Source organism: Chlorocebus sabaeus, chromosome 22 (assembly GCF_047675955.1).
Source record: "Chlorocebus sabaeus isolate Y175 chromosome 22, mChlSab1.0.hap1, whole genome shotgun sequence".
Classification (NCBI taxonomy): domain Eukaryota; kingdom Metazoa; phylum Chordata; class Mammalia; order Primates; family Cercopithecidae; genus Chlorocebus; species Chlorocebus sabaeus.
Window position 1 is genome coordinate 92,628,973 of NC_132925.1, and position 18,080 is coordinate 92,647,052.

The window sequence follows — 18,080 nt, forward strand, 5'->3', positions numbered from 1 at the left end:
ATTGCTTGAGCACAGGAGTTTGAGACCAGCCTGGGCAACAGAGTGAGACCCTGTCTCTACAAAAAAACATAAAAAATTAGCTGGGCGTGGTGGCACATGCTTATAGTCTCAGTTACTTGGGAGGCACGGTGAAAGGATCACCTGAGCCAAGAAGGTTGAGGTTGCAGTGAGCCATGATCATGTCACTGAACTTTAGCTTTGGCGACAGAGTGAGGCCCTGTCAAATCAATCAATCAATCAATCTCTTAAGATACCTATGATTGATAGCCACTTGTTGACCCAGAAAGGTCAGCATATTTGGAACATTAGTCTTTTGTAAAAGAAAAATACAAAATTGCCAGTTGTGGTGGCATACGCTTGTAATTCCAGCTATTTGACAGGCTGAAGCAGGAGGATTACTTGAGGCCAGTAATTCAAGAAAAAGAAAAAGAAACAAAGAAAAGAAAAAAAGAAAAATGTAAAAATGTAAAATCATCTTTAATTCAACTCTTTTTTTTCCTGGAGATAATCAGAGATTCTCTGAGTAGAACAAAAGATGTTCATAGTTACTCCCCATCTCAACAGAGTACTGTAAAGACTCTACTCTGTAAAGGATTGTGGCTTATTCAAATAATCACATCAGAGACCTCCCACAGCATAGAGACCGAAGCAGATTGCCCCGCACTGAAGGTGAGACACCTGGTGAGGGTGACTCCCACTCCCCACTCCAGATCCCAGATCCCAAAGTCAAGACACTTGCTTTTCCATTAATGACTCCGTTAGTGACTTTTAATGTGTCTTACTTTTTTCTCAATAAACATCAGTGGAAGTGCTAACACTTTCCTCTAGCACCTGGGGGCTGCCTCATGCACCTCAGCCACACACCTCAGGTCATGTGCAGAACACACTTGCCTTACACTTGGGGATGGGGATTGATGTGATGCCTTTGCTAAGCTTTCAGGTGCTGTGAGCAGTGGAGAGCAGGGTGAATGGCTTTGCACATCATATTATTTTGTGTTAACCCAACAACTGTCACTGAACTGACAGACCTTAAAAGATCCTTGCAAAGAGACAAATAGCACTAACCTTTGTCCCTGGAGCCCTTTGACAGCTACTCAACACGATATAGATCTCTAATCATCTCTAACAAGAAGGTAACTAGTGAGCTGCGCATGGTGGCTCACGCCTGTAATCCCACCACTTTAGGAGGCCAAGGTGGGCGGATCACCTGAGGTCAGGAATTCAAGACCAGCCTGGGCAACATGGTGAAACCCCGTCTCTGCTAAAACTACAAAACTTAGCTGGGCGTGGTGGCACATGCCTGTAATCCCAGTTATTCAGGAGGCTGAGGGAGGAGAATCGCTTGAACCCGGGAGATGGAGGTTACAGTGAGTTGAGATTGTGCCACTGCACTCTAGCCTGGGCAACAAGGCAAGATTCCATCTCAAAAAGGAAAAAAAAAAAAGTAGCTGGTGGATGTGGGAATCAGCAAGAGACAATTTGAACATCTGCTGTTATTAATAAGGAGCCTTGCCCAAGTACCTTGTAGTACTAGCCAGTGATGGCAGTTTGTAGATGTAATTTACAAGAAAAATAGACATTTGTATACTAGGGGTGCTTACTAAATATCTTTGGCTAATAGAGTTTTAAATAAAATAAGCATGGAGCATGGGCCTTCTGCACCTTCCCCTGCCCTCTGCTCCTGTTTGTCCTAAAATGCCAGTGTGGCCCCACTGAGCTGAGCTCCCCTCCCTGTGAGATTATGCCCTGGCAGCCTGGCCTTCTTGTGCTTTACCCATCTCCTTGCCATGACCCAGCCCTGCCTGTGGTCTCCTGTCTTCATGATTTGCCAGCTCTGTGCCCGCCTTCTGGAATCCCTTCCTCCCCCAATTTCAGGTGGACACCTCATTTCCTGACTTCTTCCATCACCTTGCAGGTGAATATGAAAACAAGGGGCTGATGATCATCGACGAGGAGGAATTCCTGCTGATCCTGAAGCTCAAAGACCTCAAGAAGCAGTACCGCAGCGAGTACCAGGACCTGCGTGACCTCAGGGCTGAGATCCAGTATTGCCAGCACCTAGTGGATCAGTGTCGCCACCGCCTGCTCATGGGTGCGACAGTTGGGAAGGTTGGCCGCCACCTGAGGTACAAGGAGGCTCAGGGAGAGGCCACAGCCTGAGTTCTGGAAGCACCCTCAGAGTTTCTCTCTGGCAGAGCCAGGGGCTGGGCAGGGGCTTCAGATGTGTGGTTCCCAGGACTGTGAGGGCCAGAGATGGAGATGGGGACAGGGTAAGACCCTGGAGCAGAAAGTAAACAGGTGGTGAGTGTGCAACAGATATAAGACAGATGAGAGCACACAGCCCTTACCAGCTTCCTCAGGTTCTGTCTCCTCACCTCCTTGTAGAATTTGACATCTGGTACAATGAGTCCTTTGTCATCCCTGAGGACATGCATATGGCATTGAAGCCAGGCAGCAGCATCCGGCCAGGCATGGTCCCTGTGAACAGGATTGTGTCTCTGGTGAGCAGCACAAGGGCAGGAGTGTGGCAGTGGTTAAGCATGGGGCAATGGGCAGTGCCCCTGGATCTCTGTTCTCATCACAAACATGGCAGTGTGTGTGGTGCACCCAGCCTCTCCATAGCCAGCCCAGGCAGGTGGGCAGGTACAGGTCTCTCCTCGGTTACCAAGGGATGGGGGAAAATACCACTCTTGCTACTGCCACCTTTCTAAAGCAGTTCATCCTGCTCAGGCAGCAGTTACAGGTTGTCTGTGGGAACACTGACAGACATGGGGGCTGGAGGGCTGTGAGATGCCCTTTTGGTATGGGGATGTATGGCACAAACCCAGCAAGGGACTGCCCTGATGCCCATCACAGGCTCTGCTAGGGTATATCCTGACAATACCATGCTAAAGAGACTCTCCTCCCCCAGGGAGAAGATGACCAGGACAAATTCAGCCAGCTGCAGCAGAGGGTGCTTCCTGAGGGCCCTGATTCCATCTCCTTCTACAATGCAAAAGTCAAGACAGAGCAGAAGGTAACTCAGAGGCCTATGTCTCCAGGAGGCTGGGGGCCTCAGTGACCTCATGACTAGGAAACCCAGGATCATATTCCCTACTTTAGAGAAGTAAGGGAGGAGTGATGCCATTCCAAGGAGATTAGTCACCCTCAGTCAGTGGGTGTCTTCTGCCAACTGGACTGCGATTGGGCTGGACCCTAGAGGAGTCCCACCAACCATGGCCAGGCCAAGACATGGCTGGTCAGTAGTGACTAGCCTATGTATGGTTCGCAGCACAAAGCCCAGGGATCCCCTGAGGCTTCCACCTGTCAGGGAGGACCAACAGGGTCCACTCTGCACAGGTGGCAGGGGACAGAGGATCACATGCAGCTGAGGCATAGCTAGACATGGTGTTAGCTATAGATTGGGTGGGGTACTCTCCTCCTCGAGCAGGTTAGGCTGGTGCAGAGGGTCTCCACTCTACTAAGGCCTGGCCTAGAGCTAGAACACAGAGGGCCCTGTGCACTGCACACTCCTGTTCGTGCAGAGGCAGTGCTTATACAGCAAGCGGCAGATGTACACAGGGCAGATGCCCAAGTGAGTTCATTCTTTCACAAATATTTTTGTAGTTATTTATTAACATACTCAATAGGTGATACGTTCAGGTGTTTCAAACATTAAGAAAGCATGAAAGTACATGGCTGGGCACGGTGGCTCACGCCTGTAATCCAAGCACTTTGGGAGGCTGAGGTGGGTGGATCACTTGAGGTCAGGAGTTCAAGACCAGCCTGGGCAACATGATGAAACCCTGTCTCTACTAAAAATACAAAAAATTAGCCAGGCGTGTTGGCACATGTTTGTAATCCCAGCTACTCAGGAGGCTGAGGCAGGAGAATCGCTTGAACCTGGAAGGTAGAGGTTGCAGTGAGCCGAGATCATACCACTTTACTCCAGCCTGTGTAATAAAACGAAACTCTGTATAAAAAAAAGAAAAAAAAATGCTAGGCACAGTGGCTCTGGCTGGGCACGGTGGCTCAAGCCTGTAATTCCAGCACTTTGGGCAGCTGAACCAGGTGTATTGCCTGAGCTCAGGAGTTAAAGACCAGCCTGGGCAACATGGTGAAACCCTGTCTCTACTAAAATACAAAAACTTAGCTGGGTGTGGCAGCGTGCTCCTATAGTCCCAGCCACTGGGGAGGCTGAGGCAGGACAATTGCTGGAACCTGGGAGGCAGAGGTCGCAGTGAGCAGAGATTGCACCATTACACTCCAGCCTGGGTGACAGAGTGAGAGACTCCATCTCCAAAAATAAAAAAGAAAGTATAAACACTGTCCCCTTCCATCAGCTCCCGGGAACCCCCTCTGATAGGGCACCCCTGTCACTTGCTTCAGATCCTGGCAACCCCTCTGATAGGGCACCCCATCACTTGTTTCTAGCGTTTCCCTCAGTTTTTTCCCTTCCTTCCTTCCTTCCTTCCTTCCTTCCTTCCTTCCTTCCTTCCTTCCTTCCTTCCTTCCTCCCTTCCTTCCTTCCATTCTCTCCCTCTCTCTCTTTCTTTTTTTTTTTTTTTTTTTGTGTTGGGGGGTACAGAATTTCACTCTTATTACCCAGGCTGGAGTGCAGTGGTGTGATCTTAGCTCACTGCAACCTCTGCCTCCCGGGTTCAAGTGATTCTCCTGCCTCAGCCTCCTGAGTAGCTGGGATTACAGGTGTGCCATCATGCCTGGCTACTTTTTTGTATTTTTAGTAGAGATGGGGGTTCACCATGTTGGTCAGGCTGGTCTCGAACTCCTGACCTCAAGTGATCCACCTACTTCAGCCTCCCAAAGTGCTAGGATTACAGATGTGAGCCACTGTGCCTGGCTTCCCCTCAGTTTTCTGCATCTTGCTTTTTCTACTTAGCAACACATCCTGAAGATCATAAGAACATGCCGTGTCAACCTATAGGTGCTTCTGTGTCCTTTTTTTTTTTTTTTTTCCTTTTTTTTTTCTTTTGAGACAGTGTTGCACTCTGTTGCCCAGGCTAGAGTGCACTGGCATGATCATGGCTCATTACAGCCTCGACCTCACAGATTGAAGCAATCCTCCCACCTCAGCCTCCCGAATAGCTGGGACTATAGGCATGCACCACATGCCCAGCTAAATTTTTTTTTTTTTTTTTTTTTTTGGTAGAGATGGGGTTTTGCCATGTTGCCTAGGCTGGTCTCAAGTACCTGGGCTCAAGTGATCCGCCTGCCCTGGCCTCCCAAAGTGCTGGCATCACAGACATGAGCCATTGTACCTGGCCAGTTTTTTCTTACTAATTTTTAGGAATTTTTTTTTTTTTTTTGAGACAGAGTCTCACTCTGTCACCCAGGCTGGAGTGCAGTGGTACAATCTTGGCTCACTGCAACTTCTGCCTCTGGGCTCAAACTATTCTCCTGCCTCAGCCTCCTGAATAACTGGGACTACAGGCACCCGCAACCACACCCAGCTAATTTTTTTGTATTTTAAGTAGAGACGGAGTTTCACCGTATTGGCCAGGCTGATCTCGAACTCCTGACCTCAGATCATCCACCCACCTTGGCCTCCCAAAGTGCTGGGATTACAGATATGAGCCACTGCACCTGACCAAGAAGTTAGCTCTTTGTGATATGATTTACAACTATTTTTTCCTGTTTGTCATTTGTCTTTTGACTTTCCTTATGGTTTTTTGTAGGTATTTTGTTATTTTTAAGAAATCAAGCTTAGTCCATTTAGGCTGCTGTAACAAAATACCTTAGACTGGGGAACTTCTAAACAGCAGAAATGGGCTGGGCGCAGTAGCTCATGCCTGTAATCCCAGCACTTTGGGAGGCCGAGGTGGGTGGATCACTTGAGGTCAGGAGTTCGAGATCAGCCTGGCCAACATGGTGAAACCCCATCTCTACTAAAAATACAAAAATTAGCTGGGCCTGGTGGCGCATGCCTGTAGTTCCAGCTATTTGGGAGCCTGAGGGAGGAGAATTGCTTGAACCCGGGAGGTGGAGTTTGCGATGAGCCGAGATCATGCCACTGCATTCCAGCCTGGGAGACAGAGTGAGACTCCATCAAAAAAAAACAAAAACAAAAACCAGCAGAAATGTATTGCTCACAGTTCTGGAAGCTGGCAAGTGTAACATCAAGGCACCAGCAGATATGGGCTAGTAAGGGTTTGCCCTCCACTTCAGAGGTGGTGCCTTCTAGTTGTATCCTCACACAGCAGAAGTGCAATAAACTAACGAGCTCCCTCAGGCCCCTTTTATAGGGCACTAATCCCATACCTAAGGGTAGAACCCTCAAGACCTGTCACTTCTCAAAGGCCTCACCTCTTCATAGCATTGCCGTGGGGGTTAGCTTTCAACATACGAATTTTGGGGAGACACTGACATTTAGACCATGGCACGAGTTTATCGGTATTCTTTTTCTTAGTTTCTGGATTTTGTGTCATCATTTCCCCCAGTTGACTTCACTCTTTACATTTAGGATTAAACTGACATCTTCACTGACCTGATGGTTGTGAGGAGCTGAAGCCCATCCAGAGAGGCTTAAGCATAGGGGTTTCTTACATGGATTCTGAAGGTCCCATAGAGCAGCATGTCTCATCCTGTGCTGTGCACACAAATCACCGGCGGTCTTTTCAGAATGCAGATGGCCGGTAGCAATAGCTTGTGCCTATAATCCCAGTACTTTGGGAAGCTGAGGCGGGCAGATCTCTTGAGGCCAGGAGTTCAAGACCAGCCTGGCCAATGTGGTGAAACCCCATCTCTACTAAAAATACAAAAATTAGCCAGCTGTGGTGGTGCATGCCTGTAATCCCAGTTCTTGGGAGGCTGAGGCGTGAGAATCTCTTAAACCAGGGAGGTGGAGGTTGCAGTGAGCCAAACTTGCACCACTGCACTCCAACCTGGGAAATGAAGAGAGACTCTGTCTAAAAAAAAAAAAAAAGAGCAGATACTGATGGAGCCTGAGATTCTATATTTTGAATAAACTCCCAGATGATGTCCATGCTGCTAGTCCAGGACCACACTTGGGGTAGCACACTTACAGGCTTTACTTTAGAACCTGCTCTTTATTAGGTTGAAGATGTTCTTTTCTGTTCCTATTCATTGAATATGTATTTTTTTTTCTCAATCATGAAAGGGATATTGAAACTGTTATCTTTTTGCATACTGCCTCCCTTTTCTTTCTATTCTCATTCCTAGGACTCTGATTAGATGTATTTTATTTCATTCTGTCCTCTGTATCTCTTAAAATATCTTATGTTTCTTCCAGCTCCTCATCTCTCTATGCTGTAATTTAGGTAACTTTTTTTTTGAGAGAGTTTTGCTCTTTCACCCAGGCTGAAGTGAAATGCCACAATCTCAGCTCACTGCAGCCTCCACCCGCTGGGTTCTAAGGGATTCTCCTGCCTCAGCCTCCCAAGTAGCTGGGATTATAGGCGTGTGCCACCATACCTGGCTAATTTTTGTATTTTTAATACAGACAGGGTTTCACCATGTTGGCCAGGCTGGTCTCAAACTCCTGACCTCATGATCCACCCGCCTTGACTTCCTAAAGTGCTGGGATTAGAGGCATGAGCCACCATGCCCAGCCTGGGTAATTTCTTTTTTTCCCCTGCAAGATGGAGTCTTCCTCTGCCGCCCAGGCTGGAGTGCAATGGTGTGATCTTGGCTCATTGCAACCTCCGCCTCCCAGGTTTAAGCAATTCTCCTGCCTCAGCCTCCTGAGTAGCTGGGATTACAGGCGCACGCCACCACACCTGGCTAATGTTAGTGTTTTTAGTAGAAACAGGGTTTCACCATGTTGGCCAGGCTGGTCTCGAACTCCTGACCACATGATCCGCGCACTTTGGCCTCCCAAAGTGCTGGGATTACAGGCATGAGCCACCACGCCTGGCCTGGTAGCTTCTTTAGATTCCTCTTTTAGTTTATTAATATGCTCTTCAGTTGTGTTTCATCTCCTACATCTAAACATTGTATTTGGTTCTCCTTCAAATATGTTTGGTCTTTTTTTTTTTTTTTCTTTTCTTTTTCTTTTCTTTTCCTTTTTTTTTTTTTTTTTTTGAGATGGAGTCTCGCTATGTCGCCCCCAGGCTGGAGTGCTATGGCGTGATCTCGGCTCACTGCAAGCTCCGCCTCCTGGGTTCACGCCATTCTCTGGTCTCAGCCTGGCCTCTTTTCTTTTTCTTATTTTATTTATTTATTTATTTATTTATTTATTTATTTATTTATTTACTTGAGATGGAGTTTCACTCTTGTTGCCCAGGCTGGAGCAATGGCACAGTCTTGGCTCACTGCAACCTCTGCCTCCTGAGTTCAAGTGATTCTCCTGCCTCAGCCTCCCAAGTAGCTGGGATTACAGGCTTGCGCCACCACTCCTGGCTAATTTTGTATTTTTAGTAGAGATGGGGTTTTTCCTGTTGGTCAGGCTGGTCTCAAACTTCCAACCTCAGGTGATCTGCGCACTTCGGCCTCCCAAAGTGCTGGGGTTACAGGCGTGAGCCACCGCACCTGGCGTTTTCTTTTTAATTAAAAACAATTTTTTAGATAGAAATAGGGTCTCCCTTTGTTGCTCAGGCTTGTCTCCAGTTCCTGGACTCAGGGGATCCTGCTGCCTGGGCCTGCCAAAGTGCTGGGATTACAGGCATGAGCCACTGCACCAGGACTTACTCTTTTTTTTTTGACAAGGTCTTGCTCTGTCACCCAAGCTGGAGGGAGTGCAGTGACACGATCATAGCTCACTGCAGCCTTGATATCCTGGGCTCAAGGAATCCTCTCACCTCAGCTTCCCAAAGTGCTGGGATGATGGGCGTGAGCCCCTATGCCCAGCTAGTCATTTAAAATAAATCCTTATTTTATGCTTTTTAAAAAGCTTTATTGGCCGGGCGCGGTGGCTCAAGCCTGTAATCCCAGCACTTTGGGAGGCGGAGACGGGTGGATCACGAGGTCAGGAGATCGAGACCATCCTGGCTAACACGGTGAAACCCCATCTCTACTAAATATTACAAAAAACTAGCCGGGCGAGGTGGCGGGTGCCTGTAGTCCCAGCTACTCGGGAGGCTGAGGCAGGAGAATGGCGTGAACCCGGGAGGCGGAGCTTGCAGTGAGCCGAGATCTGGCCACTGCACTCCAGCCTGGGCGACAGAGCAAGACTCCGTCTCAAAAAAAAAAAAATAAAATAAAAAAAAGCTTTATTGAGATAGAATTTGCATACCATACAATTCACCCATTTAAAATGTGCAACTCACCAGGCCTGGTGGCTCATGCCTGTAATCCCAGTACTTTGGGAGACTGAGGTGGGCGGATCACTTAAGGTCAGGAGTTCAAGACCAGCCTGGCCAACATGATGAAACCTCGTCTTTACTAAAAACACAAAAACTAGCCGGGGATGGTGGTGCACATGTGTAATCCCAGCTACTCAGGAGGATGAGGCAGGAGAATCATTTAAACCTGGGAGGCGGAGGTTGTAGTGAGCCGAGATTGTGCCACTGTACTCCAGCGTAGGTGACAGAGACTGTGTCTCAAAAAAATAAACAAATTCTAAATCATTAAGCAGAGGAATCCTGTATTTCTACGGTCAAAATTCTATTCTCTCATCATTCCCCAATCTCTAGAATTCTCTGTATTGGCCATTTTTAATGTTTAAGATATGTCCATGCACAAACTTTTTATGCAAATATTATACTTGAACCATTCCATGTTCTTTCAATTCTATGTTATAGTTATTTAAATATATATTTTTATATAGGAAATGTATAGATCAGATTTTTCATGGTCAAAATCTGTTTCCTGTTTTACTGAGTCTCATGGTGGCTTGACGGTGGCGTGTGTGTGTGTGTGTGTGTGTGTGTGTATGTGTATGTGTGTGTATTGAAATCGTGAGCTTGTGTTTGACTGAACTTAAGCTCAAGGAGACCTGAACATATAAATTGAAATTATTTTCCCACGGAAAAGGTTTGCACTTGCTTTCTGCAGTTAGCCGTAGGGCATTACCAACCCAGGACCATTTTAACCCTCTTCAAGAATTCCAGTTTAATACGGGAGCTTCAGTTCAGACTTCTACTTTGTGGGGAACCTAAGATTCCATGTTCCAAGCTAGTTTTAGCATTTGCTGGCTTATAGCCCACTGTTTCTGTTTCAGCCCACAGTTTTCACCTGCTTTCTAAGAGCCTAGCAATGCATTAAAAAGGTATAATTTGTGAACATCTGATTGATTGCAGTGGCAAAGAGAGGGCCCTTCTGAATACCTGGCCCCTAACTCCTCTGGAGATAGAACCCTCTTCTTTTCTTTCTGAACCTGTTCCCTGTCAGAAACTCTCAAGTATGCCCTTGAAACCTACATGCCTCCTTTCAAATATGCCTGCCAGACTGTTTTAAAATAGTTTTACACACTTTCTTTAGGATAAAAGAATGAAAGAGTTTGAATGGAATGTTATTTCTCACATAATTGGGGCTACTTGGAAGGAATCCTTGTCCACAACCTGTGATGTTTGCAGGAGGAATGATAGGGTGAATGTGAATGGCCTGGTCTGAGTCCCTGCTAAGTCTATCCCTCATAATAAGTTCCTGTTTTCTCCTCCCTCTGTGTCCAGCATAATTACTTGAAAACCATGATGGGCCTCCAGCAGGCACATAGAAAATAGAACCTCATCACCGTACCTTAAAGGACAAGACCAGCAACTCTAACCTACTGTAGTGGAGCTGCTCAACCACCTGCCTAGAGCTGCAGCCCCTCTACTCCAAGGCTGGGACCCAAGACAGAGAACACATATGGCCTGCATGCTGGGAGGAGTATCCTTCAAGGACAACCTTGCTCCTCTTCACAGAGCACTTTGGGTTTTAATTCACTGTCTTATATGCAGGGACAGGATAAAATAACTTTCTAGTTTAGACTTTTAGTGCTCATCTGAGAACTTTGTCTTATTTCCTGTCTGAAAGGACATCTTCTCTATGTATGTGTGAGGTCAGAACTGAGTCTCAAGTAGGAAAGCAGAAAAGTAGCTCAGCCAGGCTCCTCCTGGCAGGGCTTTGTCCCACTGGTCAGCCCCTTTCCTGGATAGACATCCTAGGGTGGGGGTGGGAAGCTCAGTCTGAGGAGCTCTGCTTCTCACAGCTCCCTCAGACCCTAAGTTCTCTCAACACATCTTTTCTGTGTTTCTGAGCCAGTGAAGAAGACAGGAGGAGGCCCTCCTTCATTTGGCAACCAGGGGAAGATAAGGTCTAGCCACAGAGCCCGGAAAGGGATGAGGTGGCTCCATGTACCAGGGAATAAATGAGCAGCTTCTGGGAGACATGTCCTCTGTGTGTTTCCAGAACACCACAGCCTTCCCTACACAGCATGCACGGCCAGGTGCCTCCCCTCCCCTCATTCTCTCTCTGTGTAGGCTGCACTGAGCAGAAGTGAAAGTGGATGATTTACCCTGAATAGGAACTGGGATCGCTGTCAGAGCTGAGCAGGGAAGAGAGAAGATATCACTCTCTGTCAAGTTATCAGGCTGCAGCTTGGGCCCTTGGTGGTGGCACCAAAGGAAAAGAGTTCACTACTTTGCTCAGAGAACAAACTCAGGCCCTCTGGGGCCTTCCAGGCTGACTAATACGCCCCTGGGTTGGTAAACCGAGCCTCCACTGAGTGAAAAGTTTCAGCACTTCCTTGGAATTCTATCTCACCCCCTCTTCTGTTCTTGCGGGTCAAGGCCTTGGCCTGGCACTCTGTGGGTGCTCCCCCATCTGACACCCTCATCAGGCCCTTGAGGTTGCTGTTATTCTTCCAACAGTGGGAGAGGAGGTTCTGCTCACCTGGCAGCCCTGTCATGGGAAGCTGTGAGAGAAAAATACATCACTTCTGGTGGGTAATATCCAACTCTGGGACCACTTTGTATGAGGAAAGATGGAAGGAACTAGGTCTCCTTACCTGAAGAGGAAGAGAAATGTGAAAGAGGCCATGAGGGGCTGCCAGGTAAAAGGGAAAGCAAGAGGATATGGGCTGAATGAGTAGCAAACATTTTTCCCAAAGCTTTGTTTTGTTGTTGTTGTTGTTGTTTTTGAGACAGGGTGTCACTCTGTCATCCAGGCTGGAGTGCAGTGGTGCCATTACACCTCATTGCAGCCTGAACCTCCTGGGCTCAATCCTCCCACCCCAGCCTCCTAAGTAGCTGGGACTACAGGTGCGCACCACCATGCCTGGCTAGCTTTTAAATTTTTTGTGGAGATGGAGTCTCACTATGTTGTCCAGAATGGTCTCAAAACTTCTGGGCTCAAGCGATCCTCCCACCTCAGCCTCCCAAAGTGCCGAGGGATTACAGGTGTGAGCCACCTCGCCTGGCCAAGATTGTTATCTCAAAATAAGAAGAGGCTTAAAATGAGAACAGTCCTGGCATGAAGTCATTAGTGAGGGCCCTGCAGCAATAGGCTGTCTGACAAGGAGGTCGCACCCGGTTGAAGGTTGAACTGGATAGCATCTATCCAATCAAAAACCCTGTGATTCTGCTCTTCAGCCCATCAGCAGATGGACATGGATTTTGTTGAAGAAAGTGATAGGATTGCCTTGAGGGCTCTGCCCTCTCCCTCCAGCTCCTTTCTCTTCCCCTGACTAATGCTTCCAGGAGTCGATGCTTCCAACATGGCAGGAAGGTAGGGGGTGTTGTGTTCATTCAGATGGGTCTGTCGTTCCAGAAAATAATTCCTGCCAAGTTAATCTGACCATCCAAGTCACCCCTGGAGGGACTTCCAGTTGCAACAACATGACAGGTGAGATAACCTGAAAACATTCCTGCTACAAATAGAGGTGCTGACTAAAGTATAACATTCTTTTAAATACAGTTGACCCTTGAGGCTGTGTGCAGTGGTCCACACCTGTAATCCCAGCACTTTGGAAGGCTGAGGTAGGTGGATCACTTGAGGCCAGGAGTTTGAGACCAGCCTGACAAATATGGCAAAAACATGTCTCTACTAAAAATACAAAAATTAGCCGGGTGTGGTGGTGCATGCCTGTAATCCCAGCTACTTGGGAGGCTGAGACACAAGAATTGCTTGAACCTGGGAGGCGGAGGCTGCAATGAGCTGAGATCACGCCGCTGCACTCCATCCTGGGGAACAGAGTGAGATTTTGTCTCAAAAAAAGAAAAACAGAAAAGAAATACAGTTGACCCTTGAACACCATGGGTTTGAAATGCACAAGTCCACTTATACATGGGATTTTTTTCAACCAAAGGTGGATTGAAAATACAGTATTCAAGGGATGCAAAATCCGCATATGTGGAGAGTCAACTTTTTGTACGTGCAGGTTCCGCAGGGCTGAGTGCAGGACTTATGTGTGGATTTTCGCATATGCAAGGGGCCCCGGAGCCAATCCCACATGTATACCAAGGGACGACTGTACAAAGTAAAATTTGCAAGAAAGAAAGAGAACTGTCAGGAGCCGGAGATAAAGGAGGAACTGAAAACCTGAGTGGTCAGTATGTGAACTGGCTATGGCTTCTAGGGACCAGGAGAAGGTATGTGAGTGGATTGTTACTTTTGAGAGTTAAATGTCCACATAAGTATGAGAATTAAGACTTTGGTTCATGCCATATAGGAAGTTGGAAATGGGACTGCCTAAATAAAGATGGCACCCTGAAGGCTTCATCACTGGTGAAGAGGTGAGCTAGAAAGCCGAATGTCTAATTGTCTCCCTAAACGTACTTTACCCATAACCTTCCTTAGCCTAATTGCTCAGGCTAAAATCCTTAGTTTTGTACTTCATTCCTCTTTTCTCTCACTCTTCACACTGAATCTGTCCAGAAATTCAGTAGGCTTTACCTTCCTACTATATTCAAAATCTGACCACTTCTTACCACTTCTTGCCTGGAAGAAGACAGGAAGACAACAGCTTCCTGTCTCCTGACTTCCCCTTTTGCTATTTCCAGAACAGCAGCCTGGCTGAACCATTTTTTTTTTTTTTTCCAGAGGCAAGGTGTTACTCTTTGCTCAGGCTGGAGAGCAGTGGCATGATCCTAGCTCACTGTATCCTTAAACTCCTGGGTTCAAGCAATCCTCCCATGTCAGCCTCTAGAGTAGGTAGGATTACAAGTGTGAGCCACCATGTCTAGCTCTGGTTGACCTTCTGAAATATGTTAGATCACATTACACTTCTTTTCAAGTTTTTAATGGTTTCCTATTTTGCTCAGAGTGAAACCCAATTCCTTAAAACATCCCACAAGATCCTATATAATTGTGACTTCTATGATTTCTCTACTCTTGTCTCATCTACTCTCCCCTTGCTCACTCTACTCCAGCCACATGGGCTTCCTTGCTTTTCCTCCCAACATGCTAGACAGACAGCTCCTGCTTCGGGGCCTTTGCAATGGCTGTTTCCTCTGCCTAAAACATTCTTTCCCTACATGTCCACATGATTCACTTTCCTAAGTCCTTGCTTAAATGTCACATTCTTTTTTTTTTTTTTTTTGAGTCTGAATCTTGCTCTGTCTCCCAGGCTGCAGTGCAATGGCACAATCTTGGCTCATTGCAACCTCTGTCTCCCCGGTTCAAGCAATTCTCCTGCCTCAGCCTTCCGAGTAGCTGGAATTACAGGCACATTGCCACCACACCCAGCAAATTTTTGTATTTTTAGTAGAGATGAGGTTTCACCATATTGGCCAGGCTGGTCTCTTGGCCAGGCTGGTCTCAAACGCCTGACCTGGTGATCCGCGTGCCTCAGCCTCCCAAAGTGCTGGGATTACAGGCGTGAGTCACCGCACCCAGCCCTGTTTTGAGACAGAGTTTCACTCTCTTGCCAGGCTGGAGTGCAGTGGTGCAATCTCGGTTCACTACAACCTCTGCCTCCCGGGTTCAAGCGATTCTCACACATCAGCTTCCGAGTAGCTGGGATTACAGGCGCGCACCACCACACCCAGCTAATTTTTTTTTTTTTTTTTTTTTTTTTTAGTAGAGGCTGGGTTTTTCACCACGTTGGCCAGGCTGGTCTCAAACTCCTGACCTCAAGTGGTCTGCCCGCCTCAGCCTCCCAAAGTGCTGGGATTATAGGCATGAGCCACCACGCCTGGCTTTAAATGTCACATTCTGTAGCAGATGCTGTCATGCCTTGACACAGTCCCTTGCACTTGCCATTCCCGCTAATGGTTTCCTAGTGAAAGCATCTGCAACTTTCCATATAAAGGCTTTGTCTACATAGGTGTTCATCTGCTTCAGGGTAGTTCCAAATGCCAGGGAGTTAAGGACACCTTTAGGAGCAACCCTCAACCAATAAATGAGTGGATTAGTATCTCACCTTTCTCCCCTTTGGGTAGAACAACTCCTCTGGGGCATGTTTTCCACTAAATGGAACTTTCCCAGGACTTCCCGGCATAAACACTCAAATCCACACATACACGAATGGAACCAAAGAAAAAAATGTTGATATATTGTTTGTGGGCTTGTCAATGAAGTGATAACATCTTAAAATATTTAGGCTGGGCGCAGTGACTCATGACTGTAATCCTGGCACTTTGAGTGGCTGAGGTAGGAGGATTGCTTGAGCTCAGAAGTTCGAGACCAGCCTGGGCAACACGGCAAAATCCCATGTCTATAAAAATAAAATAAAAAATTAGCTGGGCATAGTTGCACTCCAACCTGACAACAGAGTGAGACCCTGTGTGTGTGTGTGTGTGTGTGTGTGTGTGTGTGTGTGTGTATGTAAGAGGAATTTGAGGAGAAAAGTAAGAAAACAAAAAAGCATAAAAAAGAATATATATGATATATATAACATTACTTTAACAGCTTTAATTTTTATTTATTTATTTACTTTTTGAGACAGGCTCTCACGCTCACCCAGGCTGGAGTGCAGTGGCATGATCCCAGCTCACTGCAGCCTTGACCTCCCTGGGCTCAAGTGATCATCCCACTAAAAATCCTGGCTAATTTTTTTTTTTTTTAACTTTCTATAGAAACAGGTTCTCACTATATTGCCCAGGCTGGTCTTGAACTCCTGGGCTCAAGTGATACTCCCACCTTGGCCTCCCAAAGTGCTGGGATTATAGGCATGAGCTACTGCACCTGGCCTATATTTTTAATAATATATATTACAAAAGTATAATGAAAAGGATACGGTTGAATCAGGATAGCACCCAAAGTTTCTTTCTAAAGGTCTGAGATTCAAGGTAGGACAAAAAGCTCTGGAGAGTGCCCCCTATGTTCCATTATCTTTAATCCAAAGGGCTCAGATACCTCTACTGCTATTTCCTCTGGCACTGTGAGGAAGTTCCAATCCACCTGGTCCACACTAGCTGGGCCCAGGGAGTCTGGGCTTGATTGTTGGTCAGTGGATTGCACTTTTATGAAGCAATACAAAATAGGGACAGATCACAGGCGTTGGGCCCAGAGACACCTGAGTTTAGATTGGGATTCTGTATCTTACTGACATTTGACGTTGAGTAAGTTGTCTAATTTCTCTGCCTTTCTTTCCTTGTGTATAGAACCATGATCACCATAGGGCTTTGTGGAATGAAGGAATTAATGTATGTGAAGTGCACAGCAGGTCCTCAACCAATTGAAACAGCCATGACAGTAACAATAACTGTAATAATAAAGATGCAAATGTACCCAGCATTATGTTTGATAGGTGATTAGCTTGTACACACACACACACACGCACATACATATACATGCATGCACACATACAACCCAATGTTAGGCTCCCTCTCCACTCCCTAAAATGGATTTTGGATTTGAAGAGGCAGCATTTGGGCCAATATTATCTCTCTCCAATTAATGCTGTCTGTCATGGCATTTTAAGACCAATCTCTGGCCGGGCACAGTGGCTCACACCTGTAATCCCAGCACTTTGGGAGGCCGAGGCAGGCGGATCACTTGATGCCAGGAGTTCGAGACCAGGCTGGCCAACATGGTAAAACCCCATCTCTACTAAAAATTTAAAAAAAAAAAAATTAGCTGGGTGTTATAGGTGCATGCCACCCTGCCTGGCTAATCAAAACTACAAAAAATTAGCCAGGCCTGATGGCACACGCCTGTAGTCCCAGCTACTCGGGAGGCTGAGGCAGGAGAACTGCTTGAACCTGGGAGGTGGAGGTTGCAATAAACCGAAATTGTGCCACTGCACTCTAGCCTGGGTGACAGAGTGAGACTCCATCTCAAAAAAAAAAAAAAAAAAAAGGAAAGTTGACTTAACAGAGGAGAAGTAGCCACTAAAAATATACCCAGTGCCATCATGGGCAGTGTTAATGGAAGGCAGGGGTCCTGGTAAGGGAAGTAATATTCCCACATCTGCCTGCCCACACTTATAACTTCATATCAGGGTCTGAAGGTAGTGTTTAAGTTAACAAACCCCAGAGGAAGGTGACCAGCATCATGAGAGGCTCTGAAAACTCTGTCAAGCAAGGAATAATCACAGCAACTATGGACATTCAATCTGAGAAGTCCAAACAGGGCAGATTGTTCTGTAATTTCAGGAGGAAAAACAGGATGAGAGCTTGGTGCCAACTGGGCTCCCAGTCCCTGGAAGATGCAAGCAGTGTCTGGGCAGCCCCTATCAAGATACGTGTGAGAGAAATCCTCAAACCAGAAAGAAAGGATTTGGATGCCTCTGGGTTCCTTCTGAATCCAAATTCTGTGATTCTATTGAAGCAATTGTGCAGCTGGGCACAGTGGCTCATGCCTGTAATCCCAGCACTTTGGGAGGCCGAGGCGGGTAGATCACCTGAGGTCGGGAGTTCAAGATCAGCCTGACCAGCATGGAGAAAGCCTGTCTCTACTAAAAATACAAAAAATTAGCCTGTAATCCCTGCTACTCAGGAGGCTGAGGCAGGAGAATCGCTTGAACCTGGGAGGCAGAGGTTGCAGTGAGCCGAGATCATGCCATTGCACTTCAGCCTGGGCAACATGAGTGAAAGTCCATCTCAAAAAAAAGCAGTTGTGGAAACATTATTTAACATAGTTGAAAGTTATATTCTATACATATGTATTTACACACATATGTATGAATTAAACAGACCAAAATGTCAAAAGCGGTTGCTTCTGGGTAAAACCGGAGGTGTTTTTTTTCCTTCTTTTAAGTTTTTTTTCTTTTTTCTCTATTAAATATAAATTACTTTTATTAACAAAAAAATTTGGGA

The 18,080-nt window shown here is 46.6% G+C and overlaps 1 protein-coding gene across 9 annotated transcripts in view; it reads left to right on the plus strand.

Moving 5' to 3' along the window:
• KIF9 (kinesin family member 9) overlaps nucleotides 1–17,126 on the plus strand; it is a 59,905-nt gene extending 42,779 nt beyond the window's left edge. For all 9 annotated transcript variants that reach the window (XM_038004023.2, XM_007984031.3, XM_007984037.3 and 6 more), the window contains 4 exons: nucleotides 1,916–2,092; nucleotides 2,386–2,501; nucleotides 2,912–3,016; nucleotides 10,569–17,126. In XM_038004023.2, the coding sequence (XP_037859951.2) occupies nucleotides 1,916–2,092; nucleotides 2,386–2,501; nucleotides 2,912–3,016; nucleotides 10,569–10,619 (449 nt within the window). In that variant the 3' untranslated portion in view covers nucleotides 10,620–17,126. The remainder of the gene's footprint in view (nucleotides 1–1,915; nucleotides 2,093–2,385; nucleotides 2,502–2,911; nucleotides 3,017–10,568) is intronic.
• Nucleotides 17,127–18,080: the final 954 nt, after the last annotated feature.